This window comes from Bubalus kerabau, chromosome 21, assembly GCF_029407905.1.
Source record: "Bubalus kerabau isolate K-KA32 ecotype Philippines breed swamp buffalo chromosome 21, PCC_UOA_SB_1v2, whole genome shotgun sequence".
Taxonomy (NCBI): domain Eukaryota; kingdom Metazoa; phylum Chordata; class Mammalia; order Artiodactyla; family Bovidae; genus Bubalus; species Bubalus kerabau.
Window position 1 is genome coordinate 65,277,779 of NC_073644.1, and position 13,704 is coordinate 65,291,482.

At 43.1% G+C, this 13,704-nt stretch overlaps 1 protein-coding gene across 1 annotated transcript; it reads left to right on the forward strand.

Moving 5' to 3' along the window:
- The first annotated feature begins 539 nt into the window (after positions 1-539).
- LOC129636223 (plasminogen activator inhibitor 2-like) lies at positions 540-12,844 on the forward strand. The gene is made up of 7 exons (XM_055559582.1): positions 540-801; positions 5,036-5,155; positions 6,806-6,934; positions 7,579-7,696; positions 10,889-11,031; positions 11,705-11,869; positions 12,411-12,844. The coding sequence occupies exons 1-7, from the start codon at positions 631-633 to the stop codon at positions 12,813-12,815; spliced, it is 1,251 nt and encodes a 416-aa protein (XP_055415557.1). The 5' UTR covers positions 540-630; the 3' UTR covers positions 12,816-12,844.
- The last annotated feature ends 860 nt before the right edge of the window (positions 12,845-13,704 follow it).

Consider the following 13,704-nt stretch of genomic DNA (forward strand, 5'->3'; position numbering starts at 1 on the left):
GTACAACACAGAGGTTGAGAGCATGACCCTGAAGGCCACCCACCCACCTGGCTTCAATTTCCAGTCCTGTCCCTTATAGTTGAGTGACATGGGTCACTTTTCTGATTCTCTTTGGGCAGTAGTTTTTTCCTTTGTAAGCGCAAGAATAGCAGTGCCTTCCTCACAGGGTTTGTGTGAGGATTAACTGGTTTAGTACCTGTGAAATGTTGAACACAGCATCTGTTGTACAGTTAAGAACTCAATAAGGGCTATTTATTGTTATTGCTGTTATTATCATTATTATGAGGTGGAGGGTCACCATGCATCCCAGGACTGTTCCCTCTATCGCAGGATCAGCTGTGTCATTTGCAGGGTCCAGTGCAGGAGGGAAATGCAGGGGGGCCCTTTGTATAAAGTTATTAAGGAACTGCCGGGTTGTGGCAGCGGCGCACTGCACCGGGAGCGGAACCTTTAGTGGCTGCACAGGTCCCAGGGTCACGATGCTGCTGCCCCTGTTCAGGTAAAGGAGAGCAGAGAGGGAACCCCTGCCCTGCGCAGGGTACAGCCTGTGCTACGCCGCTGACATCCTCAAAATGTTGAGTCATCTTGTAGAGCTGTTGCTTTTCCTCGTTTTCCTTCCAGATTGAGACAATGGAAGAACTTTATGTGGCAAATACAATCTTTGCCCTCAATTTCTTCAAGCATCTGGCAAATACAAGCGCTGACACCCAGAATCTCTTCTTCTGTCCCTGGAGCATCTCCTCCACCATGGCCATGGTCTACCTGGGCGCCCGGGGCAATACTGCAGACCAGATAGCCCAAGTGAGTTTCTGTTAAAGTTCCCAGTTGGGACTGAAGGATTCCTGAACCGAATTGCAGAACCGCTCTGATTATATGCTTACAGGATCTGGACTATAACAGTCAGTGGCTAGTGGGATCTTAGTTCCCCTACCAGGGATCGAACCCATGCCCTCAGCAATCATCACAAGCCATTACAACACAAGTTACTTAGATTCAAATATATAAAAGAGGCAAACCACGAAAATCCTCAATAGTAGATATAGTAGAAGGATTATCAGTTTTCTTATCCTGCAACATTAGAAATAGTTAATAGTGACTATATCTGACATCTGATAATGTTTATATTTTTCAAAAGATTTGTCTGCTTTATCTCTTACTGGTTTTAAGAGCATCACTGACGGATGGACAGTGGGACTGAAGCACCTTTCCCTGGGTTCCTCTGGTTTCTGCTCTCTCATCTCAGGCTCTTTCCATTTATGTGAAGAATTCCTAGTAGCGGTTTTAAGAGAGTGCCATGAAGAGAAAAAAACCGTCCCAGAGCTTGGTCTCTGCACTCTGGGGGAGGCACCGAGAGCAACACAACTTTGGAGGGCCTCAGACAACATTTTCCGCCCCATGAGCTCATGTCAACAAAATGGGGCTGACCGGATGGCCAGTCTTCAAAGTCAAGGTGGTCGGGGGGGCAGCACTGTGGGGTCTTTCTGTCAGGGCCGCTGGCTTCCTTCCTTGGTGAATGGACAGCAGCTCAGTCAGGGGACCCTTTCACTGGGTCAGGGACTGTGGAAATACATTGACTTACTTCACTTGTACACAGCAGTCATCCTCTGGGATGAACGTGGTGCTATTAAAGCTCACACGACCCTGTCTTCCCTGGGTCCGTGAGGAGACGAGGTAATTACATCGTTAAAATTCTTTCCTAGTCCCGTGCATACAGACGTCAGCACTGAGTGCTGGGCATCCAAGCTCTGTTTCTCACAAGTGTGGATGCTGTCCTCAGTCACACCGGAGTTTCCCGTGAGAATCGCACCTGAGTGTGTGAGTACAGGGAGATGGACAGTCTTCTAGGTACATGGTGACCCACTTAAGGCAGGCCTCATTTGGAGTGGCTCACACAGAGTGTTAGCCAATCTCACTGCAGGAGGAAAAGGGCTGGGAGCTTCTCTCTTTGTTTGTGGCAGTTTGAACATCAAGACTCACAACAAAGCCCAGTTGCCCAATTCTTTGATACCAGCCACATTTTGCAAAACTCCTTCCCCTTTATTTTCTTTGCCTTGAAAAAAAAAAAAGGCAGTGAACTCCATTAAAAACTTTAGAAAACATCAAGGACTTCAATTTTTATTTTTATTTAGTTTTTGGCCATGCTGTGTGGCATGTGGACTGTTAATTCCCTTCCCCCTGCACTGGAAGCATGGAGTCTTAACCACTGGACCACCAGGGAAGTCTCCATTTTTTAAATATAAAAGAATCAGAAGCAATTTTTTCTTTTTTTTTGAGGACAGATGCCAAACAAAATGCTCTAGGTGCTAAAGAGAAAATCTTGATTTTGCTACCAGAGGAAAATAACTTATTGGTCACTCATGCTACAACACAGCTTTTCTGTGTTTGGAAAGTATTTTTTGCATGTGGGACAAGAATTTTATATACAGTTTTCTTGTAACTGCCACATGGGAAGATTTTAAAATTCAAAGGCAAATTGGATTAATTCTCTACCAAAAAAAAAGAGGAGATGCTTTTTGGTTTGGACATGGAAGCCTGGACTTTGGGGACAGAGCTGCCTGTCTTTGGTTGGTGGTTTTGCCACTTACTAGGTGTGTAAATGAAGACATTTAAACACTCTGAGCCTCAGCTTTCTTATTTTTTATTTTATAAGAACAACTTCGTTGAGATATAGTTTACATTTCGTAAAACGCACCCATTTACAGTTTACAATCCAGCGGTTCTTAGGGTATCCGCAGCCATCACCACAGTCTAGTTTTGGGGTGTCTTCTTCTTCCTCAAAGGGGTTCTGTATGGTCCATGGCTGTACCACCCTGAACCCTCCCAATCTTGGAAGCTAAGCAGGGCTGGGCCTGGTTAGTACTTGGATGGGAGACATTCTGTACCCATAAACTATATTAATTTGATCATACATAATGCGGATTGTTGTTGCTGCTGCTGCTGCTAAGTTGCTTCAGTTGTGTCCGACTCTGTGCGACCCCATAGATGGCAGCCCACCAACCAGGCTTCCCCGTCCCTGGGATTCTCCAGGCAAGAACACTGGAGTGGGTTGCCATTTCCTTCTCCAATGTGTGAAAGTGAAAAGTGAAAGGGAAGTCACTCAGTCGTGTCCGACTCTTCGCGACCCCATGGACTGCAGCCCACCAGACTCCTCCTTCCACGGGATTTTCTAGGCAAGAGTACTGGAGTGGGGTGCCATTGCCTTCTCCAAATGCGGATTGTTAACCACATATTTTGTTCAATAGTTGCAGACCTCTCGAACACCATTTGATAACTCAAAAGAGTCTAGTAGTAACTTTCATATTTTTAAAATGTAAATGAAAATGTGTATTGGGCAAGATGAGTATGAAGATTAGCGTTAACAGGAGAGGCATGTGGTAGAACTAATTGTTTTCATAGCTGATACTTACAATGCCCCAGCCAGGTACTTTGCTGAGAATGTTTTATGAATTTATCCACAGAATACAAAATCCTGTGAGGTAGGTGCTCTGATTACCGTATTAACTTTACAGATGAGACAATCAGGGCAGGAAGAGGCTGCCCACATTTGGGAACTGGTGTAGCTGGTAAGGCTGGAACGGTTGTAGGGGAAAAAGGAGCAAATAGAATAAATAGATACTCTCTTACAGAGTACAGGCAATGTGAGATTTGCAGGAGTATTTTTACCCAGCTCTTATCTTTAGGATAAGGCCACAGACCGGCCTGGGCCAGGCCAGCTCTCTGGGCAGGGTGCCTGCCTCAGCCTGGCTCAGGACCATGACACACACCCCACACCCCACACCTGCAAGGACTCTTGCCATGACTCGAGTGTGCTTCAGTGCTACCCAGAGACCCCAACTTATGGGTCAACTTCCTTAAAAGGTAGGACAACCAGAGAAGCTCTTACACAAAGTATTCCTCCCTTTTACAGTGTCAGTCAGACTGCTTTTCAGAGAGTATTAGGTAGGAACTTATGATATATGATCTGAAGAGCAGAGAAAGACCCCAGAAATCCTAACACCTCTCCTTCCAGCCTAGAAATCCACCATCTGCTGGGCAAGGTTGCCTTCCCCTCCTTGGCAGAGCCTCCACCATCAATGCTTTACCAATAAGTTCCTCCCTGCCTGGGGCCCCATGGCTCTGGGACCGAAAGGATGCTGGAGGTGGTGGGGGTGGGGTGGGTGTCAGGGTCAAGTGGAGGAGTCTACTGTACTGGGGGAGGGGGCTTGAGGCACCTTCCAGGGCCAGTCTGCACCTGCCAGTTTCACTGTTAGCTGGATCTGCCACTTACAACATAAAGAAATTCACATTGGGACGTCTTGGTGGTCCAGTGGCTAAGACTTTGTGCTCCCAACACAAGGGGACCTGGATCTGATCCCTGGCCGGGGAACATGTGGAAACTAAAGATCCTGCATGCCGCAGCTAAAGATGCTGCCTGCCTCAACTAAGACCATGGGCAGCTAAATAAATACATAAATGCAAATAAATATTAAAAAAAAGGAATTCATATTGTCATCTGACCCCTGCCATCTTCCCCCAACATGGACAGAAGTGAGGGATTTCTTTATGTGTAAATAATGTATGTGCAAGTGTTTTAGGTGATCCTCGGTAATACTGAGCACCCTGTGTTTGTGCTGAAGCTAGCAGTGGCTGCTGGCAGTCGGGAGGGCGTAGCGTGTAAGGCCACCGAACAGAGAGATACAAGGTCAGGCGGTAACCTTATTTCTTCCTTCAAAATACTGGGATGTTTTCAAGGAGGTTTATGAGTTGGGTGATAATTTAGATAATTTAATTAAAAGGTTATAAATCATCTCATTATATTTTTTTTGGTCAAAATGGCCAGTATTTGAATTAGTATAAAATAACTCATGCTAATTCCCATGAAGAGAATTTCATGGACTGACACATATTATACTTGAAGAGCATCTGTGCTTGTTGCCCAGACACAAAGGCAGGGACCTTGACGTAGGACCACTAAGAGGTACTTGACAGCCGTTGGTTTAAAAGCTAAATAATGCAGCAGAAAAATGTACCCAATTTTCTCGAATTCCAATTGTAGGTGCTTCAGTTTAACCAAGTTGGAGTCCACAGAGGCACCCCAGTGACCCCACGGAGCCTCAGAAGTTATAATTTCTCACAGCAGATCCAGAGGGGCACCTATCCTGATGCTATTTTGCAGGTATCTGACTCATCCATTCCTAGTTCTTTTGTATTTTGTTTCCAGAAACTTCTTGTCTTAAAGTCACAATATTAGGGAAGGAACCTAGTACAACTTCCACCTTTCATAGGAAGAAAACTAAGACTCACAGTCCTTGAGTAAATATCTTACAGTCACTCTCGTAGGGAAGGGCAGAGCTGGGGTAGAATCCATGCTTTATGACTTCCAGGTCAAGACTGTTTGTAAATTCTGTCACATTACTCTGCCATTAGTTGGGTATGTATAATTTATTCTAAAGCCACGGTAGAGACTCCTACTATACACATGTGTGAATGCGGATTTCCAGAGTAAGGGGTGACAAGTAATTGAGAAATGGAGGTGGCCAGCCCTGGTGACTTCAGAAGAGGTCACTGACCTTCATGTATCCTTTATCTCCTCTCTCCCTATCTATCTAGGGCTTCCCCAATGGCTCAGTGGTAAATAATCTGCCTGCAATGCAGGAGACACAGGTTCAATCCCTGGATAAGATGATTCCCTGGAGAGGAAATGGCAACCCACTCCAGTATTCTTGCCTGAAAAATCCCATGGACAGAGGAGCTTGGCGGGTTACAGTTCAAAGAGTCACAGAGTTGGACCCAACTGAGCAACGGAGCACAAGCACACATCTATCTATCTATCTACCTACTGTCATTATGACCATCATCTACTCTCTATCTATCTATCTCTCTATCTATCATCTTCCTTCTCCCTCCCTATCTGTCGATCTATCATCATCATTATTAACAACAGAACAACACCAATCTATCCACCTATTTATCATTATTGTGATCATCATCTACTCTCTATCTATCTACCATCCATTCATCTAGTCAATCTCAAGTTAGTATCTTTTCCCAGTACTCCACTTCCTTAAACACTATTCAGCCACATTATAAGAGCATGGTGTAGATGGGCTCCTATTGGTAAATAACTTCCACAATCACCCTCTGATTTAGGTCCTCTCACAGGTTCCTTCTTAGGAATGCTGATGCTCCATCTGTCTGTCACTCAGGGAATTACAGACTCAAGATGACGAGAGGGCCTCTTCAAAAGGCGATTCTGGCCAGGCCTGAGTGGACAGCTGATGGTCCATCTTCAGGGCTCTGACCTCAGCTTCACCCAGCCACTGCTGTGACTAAGCCCTGTGTCTGTCATCATGCTCGAAAACTTCAGGTTGGGGATTGGAATTCCCCTCGATTTTATGTTTTCTAAACTCCAGATTCCATTGCACAGACAACCCCTTAATTATGCCAAGGGACTTGTAGAAGTTATATAAACTTTTAAAAGAACATTTCTAAGGTAACATTTTAATATAATAAAAATTGCTTAGAGACTATAGCTTAGGTAAGTATCAAAGGAGCCTGACTTTTTCTAGGATCTCAGTTCTGTTACAGATAAATCCAATCCTATGGGCACAGAAAAATTTGAAACAAGTCAAAAATTATCTGATAAGTTTTAATGTACTATATCCATATCAAAATTATTTCCTGAGTTACCTCTAAAGTGCCAGAAAAAAAAGTATATTGTAATACAGCATTTTATTGATATCCTAGAAAAAAATACTATTGCTTAAGAAATATCTTGTTTAGAAGTCCTGAGTTATATAAATTGAATCTCTCCTTTCCTTTTAAGGCACAAGCTGCGGGGGTAATCCATTCATCCTTCCATTCTCTCAGCAATGCTATCAACGTGTCCATGGGGGAGTATTTATTGGAAAGTGCCAATAAACTGTTTGGAGAGAAATCTGCAAGATTCAAGGAAGTGAGTGAAACCTGTGATCTAAATGGCAGGGTCCCAAACTTGCAACGAGATCACTTTCAAAGCTGTTTTCTCTGATTCATTCCCAGAGGGTGAGAATTCCACTCAGGCTCGCAAGGCTCCCCGAGGCCATGGGACACGATCCAACACAGGCATGCTTGTGTTCCCTCCGTGGGTGTTTCCTATTTCTACTGTAAAAACCCCACATGGAAAGTCACAAGTCAGGAGGTGCGCACAGGTGTTCCCAGAACCACTAACCCCTCGCCCAGCCTCTCCCTCTGCATTCAGGGTTCATTGTGCAAAGTATGCAGCAGAACAAAGGCAGTCGGGACTGGATTGGGGGCGGGGGGTCAAGAGAGCACATAATCAGCTCCCAGCCAACCTCCCCCTACCCTGCTTCAGGCTCCCCAGTCTTGACAGGAAACCTGTAATTTACAAATACACCACAGATGGTTGGATATCCCGGAGGAGGGCATGGCAGCCCACTCCAGTATTCTTGGCTGGAGATTTCCATGGACAGAGGAGCCTAGAGGGCTGCAGTCCACCGGGTCACAAAGAGTCAGACACAACCGAGCAGCTAACACTTTCACTTTCACTTGTTGGGTATATATTCTAAGTAATCTTGTCATTATTTTTTCACTTTAAAGGAATACATGCAACTCTCCAAGAAATATTACTCTACAGAACCGCAGGCAGTCGACTTCCTAGAATGTGCAGAAGATGCCAGAAAAAAGATTAATTCCTGGGTCAAGACTCAAACCAAAGGTAAAACCAAGAAATAGTTTCTGCTCTTCTTTCCACGTAGAAAACTCTGATATGTGTGTGTGTGTGTGTGTGTGTGTGTGTGTGTGTGTTTAAAATCCTTGAACTTAGCCCTTACTCCTAATCTTAGTTATTTTGGCTAATGTAACCTGATTCTTGTTGAGCTTTGTGGTGTTTTAAGTGAGAAAATCAGAGAAGGCAATGGCACCCCACTCCAGTACTCTTGCCTGGAAAATCCCATGGACGAGGGAGCCTGGTGGGCTGCAGTCCATGGGGTCGAGAAGAGTCAGACACGACTGAGCGACTTCACTTTCACTTTTCACTTTCATGCATTGGAGAAGGAAATGGCAGCCCACTCCAGTGTTCTTGCCTGGAGAATCCCAGGGACGGGGGAGCCTGGTGGGCTGCCGTCTATGGGGTCACACAGAGTCGGACACGACTGAAGCGACTTAGCAGCAGCAGCAGCAAATACATTTTTATTTGGCTGTGTTGGGTCACAGTTGTGGCATGTGAAATCTAGTTGCCTGACCAGGGATTGAACCTGGGCCCCCCAGCGTTGGCGGCATGGAATCTGAGCCACTGGACTACTAGGGAAGTCCCTGCCTCCTATGTTTAAAACATTATTTCAAACCATAGTATGCTATCCTTGTTTCTTAGCTACCATAATAGAAAAAGCACTTGTATTAAGTTCTGTAGAATTGAAAAAAGAATTATTGTTCCTCTAAAAACAGTTGGCCTACTCTAGTTCTTCATTTCTAGATTTTTAAATTACTGCTCTGAAAGATTGATGCACCACTGACAAAAAGGAAGCAGAGAAAGTGAAGATTTAACAAAAATGCAAGTCAAAGCAGATTGCAAAATCAAAGAGATGCATGAAAGCTTTGCTTTTTTGAGAACAGCAAGAATTTCTCTTCTTTCTAAGCGTTTGTGGTGAATGGCTATAAATCAATCAGTGAAACTGCAAAAATGCCAAATAGTCATTTAGACTGATTGTTTTACCAATTTTTATAGTAATTTGAGAAAAATTTCTTTTTTCCTTGTTATGATCATTTTGTGTCACAAAGTTAAATAAAGTCCCAGTAGATTTCCAAGTGGTAACCAGGAGTTTTAATTGCTAGGGGTTATACTGAATGACGGAGAAGGCAATGGCACCCACTCCAGTACTCTTGCCTGGAAAATCCCATGGATGGAGGAGCCTGGAAGGCTGCAGTCCATGGGGCCGCTGAGGGTTGGACACGACTGAGCGACTTCACTTTCACTTTTCACTTTCATGCATCGGAGAAGGAAATGGCAACCCACTCCAGTGTTCTTGTCTGGAGAATCCTGGGGACTGAGGAGCCTGGTAGGCTGCAGTCAATGGGGTCACTAAGAGTTGGACATGACTGAGAGACTTCCCTTTCACTTTTCACTTTCATGCCTTGGAGAAGGAAATGGCAACCCACTCCAGTGTTCTTGCCTGGAGAATCCCAGGGACGGGGAAGCCTGGTGGGCTGCTGTCTATGGGGTCGCACAGAGTCAGACACGACTGAAGAGACTTAGCATAGCATAGCAAGCATACTGAATGAAGATATTGAATAACTGTACTGAAACTGGTCAGACTACAGTGACCTTTTTGCTTGAGTCCTGTATCTGTCAGCAGAAATGGAAGACGGTGGAGTTCTGAGCAGCTCCCAAGCACTGTGACCTTGGAAGGATTACTAAGATCTCACTACGGTGTCCGTTTGTGTTGCTGTTCAGTTGCTAAGTCACGTCCAACTCTTTGCAGCCCCATGAACTGCAGCAAGCCAGGCTTCCCTGTCCTTTACTATCTCCTGCAGGTTACTCAAACTCATGCCCATTGAGTCAGTGATGCCATAGAACCATCTCATCCTCTGTTGCTGCCTTCTCCTCTTGCTCTCAGTCTTTCCAGCATCAGGGTCTTTTCCAATGAGTTGACTCTTCCCAGCAGGTGGCCAAAGTATTGGAGCTTCAGCTTCAGTATCAGTCCTTCCAATGAATATTCAAGGTTGATTTCCTATTTGTGTAAAATGACACTAATAATACTCCCTTACTGGAATGGTTGTGAGGAGTAAATAGAATAATGTGGTTGAAATATTGCAGAGCAAGTATTCACTATAAATGGGCTGTTTCTTAAACCGACTTAAAAAAAAAATCACACTCAAATATTATCACTTCTGGGAACTTTCTTGGACTCAGTCATTCATTCCCTTCTCTGTGTTGTTACAGTTCTCTGCATTATTCAGCTCTCTTAATAGAACTCACCGCACTTTCTTTCCTGAATGATTTAGAATGTCTTTTCCAATATTCTAAACCCGCCCCACCCCCAGGACAATTTTTCCTTTATTACTTCATGAATTTGTGCTATTCCTGATATAGGTGTAGCACAACTTCCAAAACACTGTTTTTGGATGAATCAATGAGTTAGACCTATGGGCTGTCTAGACCAGACCTAGAAGGGGCCCTACTGACATACTGGGGAAATGCACTATTAAATGCCTTGGTAGTGTCAGTCGCTCAGTCGTGCCCGACTCTTTGCGATCCCATGGACTGTAGCCGGCCAGACTCCTCTGCCCATGAAATTCTCCAGGCAAGAATACTGGAGTGGGTTGCAATTCTCTTCTCCAAGGGATCTTCACCATCCAGGGACTGAACTCGGGTCTTCTGCATTGCTGGCAGATTCTTTACTATCTGAGCCACTAGGGAAGCCCATTATATTCCTTGAGTCTCTTTTTCACTCCCATCTGAATGAACTAACTTCATATAACTATAAAACTTTGAGAAAACAGTATAAAAGGAATTTAAAACTTTCTGGGACTTCTCTGGCAGTCCAGGGGTTAAGACTCTGTGCTCTCAAAGCAAGGGATGCAGGTTCAGTTTCTGGTCAGAGGAATAAGATCCTGCATGCAGCACAAAGAAAAAAAAATTAAAAGAAACTTAAAATTTTTTTCCCAAGTCTGATAGCAATTCTAAATCTTAAATACATTCTTCATTTGCTTTTGAATTTTGCAAACCTGAAAAATTTTTACTTATGTTTTAAATAAATTAAGAGAAAAATTTGAATGTGAATATCAACATCTCTGCAGAGTTTGATAAATGTGGATGCTAAGCTTGATGGTGACTCAAAAGATTCAAGAAATCATAATGACTTTGTAATTGTTAATCATGAAACATAAGCATATATCATATTTTCTGTAGGCAAAATCCCAAACTTGTTACCTGAAGGTTCTGTTGATGCAGACACCAAGATGGTCCTGGTGAATGCTATCTACTTCAAAGGAAAATGGAAGACTCCATTTCAGAAGAAACTAAAGGGGCTTTATCCTTTCCGTGTGAACTCGGTATGAGACAATGAAAACAAAACAGATTTTCTTAATATATATTTTAGGGTCTTTGACAAAATAGAAAAAGAAAAATTGGGACCACTCATTGATACCCATACATGATTTGCTATTAATAGTTATACACACTGGATAGTTGATTGACTCTTTCAGGTTACTGAATAGCACTTAGTAATTTTCTGAGAGGTCATATGAGTAATGGTAAAGACCATGGGCTTTATAATTACACAATCTTGGACTCATATGTAGGCTGTACCAACTATGATGTTAGTTGTGGTTCATACACTCCTTTTTTTGATCTGTGAAACTAGGATGATAATATCCAACTCAAAATGTTGTTGTAAAGATTCAATGAGATTTTGCAGAGTACTTGACCCCTAGTAGGTCCTGAACAAATGTTTTAGTATTTAATTATAATTGTCCATCTTATTACTAATGGGCATAATCTTGAAAAAACAAAATAGATCAGAATCACTGTGAGAGTACACAAATAATAAATTTTTATTTTTTAAAATATATTTTGATGTTTTTAGACAAATTTCAAAACAAATTTTTAATTAAAAAAAATCTATTTCTTTAGCATGAAAGAAGAACCCATTCTCTTTTGTGTCTGATTGTAAATCTTTTGACATCTTACTATCAACTTTCATATTTTACTTTTTAATTACTCTAGACTCAGCACAAATCAGTAGAGATGATGTTCCTGCATGAAAAGCTAAACATTGGATACATAGCAGACCTGAAGGTCCAGATTCTAGAACTCCCATATGCTGGAGAGGTCAGTATGTTCCTGCTGCTTCCAGATGGAATTGCTGAATCCTCTACAGGCTTGGAGTTGGTAAGAATTCCAACTTCCGTTGTTTTAAACTCTGGGGCTAAACTTGCCTTTGCACATGTCTGCTGCTGCTGTTGCTATTTAGTCGCTAAATCACGTCCTACTCTTTGAGACCCCCTGGACTTCAGCCCGCCATACTCCTCTGTCCCTGGGATTTCCCAGGCAAGATTACTGGAGCAGGTAGCCATTTCCTCTCCAGGGGATCTTCCTGACCCAAGGATCAAACCCACGTCTCCTGCATTGGCAAGTGGATTTTTTATCACTGAGTCACCTGGGAAGCTGTTGCACATGCCTACCATCTGAGGAAATGGTGTGCAGTTTGAATATGTGAACTTGTTTGAGACAAATTGTGCCAGGTTTCCCAGTCATTCAGAAGCCTTAAACACATCTCATATATGCTATCTTCTTGGAAAATTTTTACCTAACTATTAAATTTTAATATCACCTACTTTACTTTAATATAGTAAAGTCATTGGTTGTCAACATTAGAGGTTGTTGTCCTTCTCTGCTAAGCACTCAGTGGTTTTATGCTTTGGATTCATAGCTGGAGAGTGAAATCACCCATGACAAACTCAGCAAGTGGCTCAGCGAGGACACCATGGGTGAGGATGACGTGGAGGTGTACATCCCCAAGTTCAAACTGGAAGAGCGTTATGGACTCAAGACCATTCTCACGGGCATGGGCATGGGCGATGCCTTCAGCCAAGTCCGAGCCAATTTCTCAGGCATGTCAGAGAAGAATGACCTGTTTCTGTCTGAAGTGTTTCATCAAGCTTCTGTGGATGTGAACGAGGAGGGCACTGAGGCTGCTGCCGGCACTGGGGCCATTGTAACAGGGAGAACAGGCCACGGAGGCCCGCAGTTCGTGGCAGACCATCCTTTCCTCTTCCTTATTGTGCACAAGATAACCAAGAGCATTCTCTTTTGGGGTAGATTTGCATCACCCTAAATTGAAAGTTTCCGTTTCTGCACAGGAATTTATAATATGGGGTATAAACCTCAGGATTTCTGCAAGTGCCAAATCTTTAGAGACCTCTGCATGTTTCTGCTTTTCTGAACTTCTATTACACGCTAACTAGAAACACAGACATAGCGTGACATCTGTCAATCATAACATTACCCGCCCCCCGCCATTAATCATTTGGCCTCCTAAAATGGGATGATATCTCATTAAGCTCTTTCTTACTCTCAGTTTATTTTATAGCATTAACTTTTACTGTATTATTTATTGTTTTGTATACTTTTTTAAAAAAATTATGGTCGCTGTCTACTGAAGCCAGTTATCACTTATTTTTCTTTCTAAGAAAATATATGTATTTGTGGGCTTCCCTGGTGGCTCAGAGGGTGAAGAATCCACCTGCAATGCAGGATACCTGAGTTCGATCCCTGGGTCGGGAAGATCCCCTGGAGAAGGGAATGGCTACCCACTTCAGTTTTCTTGCCTGGAGAATTCCATGGACAGAGGAGCCTAGCAGGCTACAGTCCATGGGGTTGCAACAAGTGAGACACGACTTAGTGACTAAGCATGCAGGCATATGTATTTGTTCTTATAATTAAGGATAAGTAGGTGGCCTTCCATGCCCTTTTGTAATAGAAACCTAGAAGAAAGCATTGAACAACAGGGAAATGTATATTGTGTGCATTTCTAGCATTATGTATCCCATACACTTGGCTGTAACTTACATAAGGTTGCAAAAATGTAGAAAATAAACCTATTTTCACAAACCGTTTGTTTGTTCACATTCTATTAGGTCTTTAGATTATAAGATCTGGTTATCTTGTTTCTCAGCAATCAGGCATCACGGCTCATTTGTGAGAACCAAGTAAACAGAATAAGA

What these genes read in the sequence shown, in the direction of transcription:
- LOC129636223 (XM_055559582.1), top strand. Translation starts at nt 631, where the DNA reads ATGGAAGAACTTTATGTGGCAAATACAATCTTTGCCCTCAATTTCTTC. An exon ending in ATCCTGATGCTATTTTGCAG is followed by an intron (nt 5,156 to 6,805) that starts GTATCTGACTCA and finishes TTTCCTTTTAAG; the next exon opens with GCACAAGCTGCGGGGGTAAT. An exon ending in CCTCTACAGGCTTGGAGTTG is followed by an intron (nt 11,870 to 12,410) that starts GTAAGAATTCCA and finishes TTGGATTCATAG; the next exon opens with CTGGAGAGTGAAATCACCCA.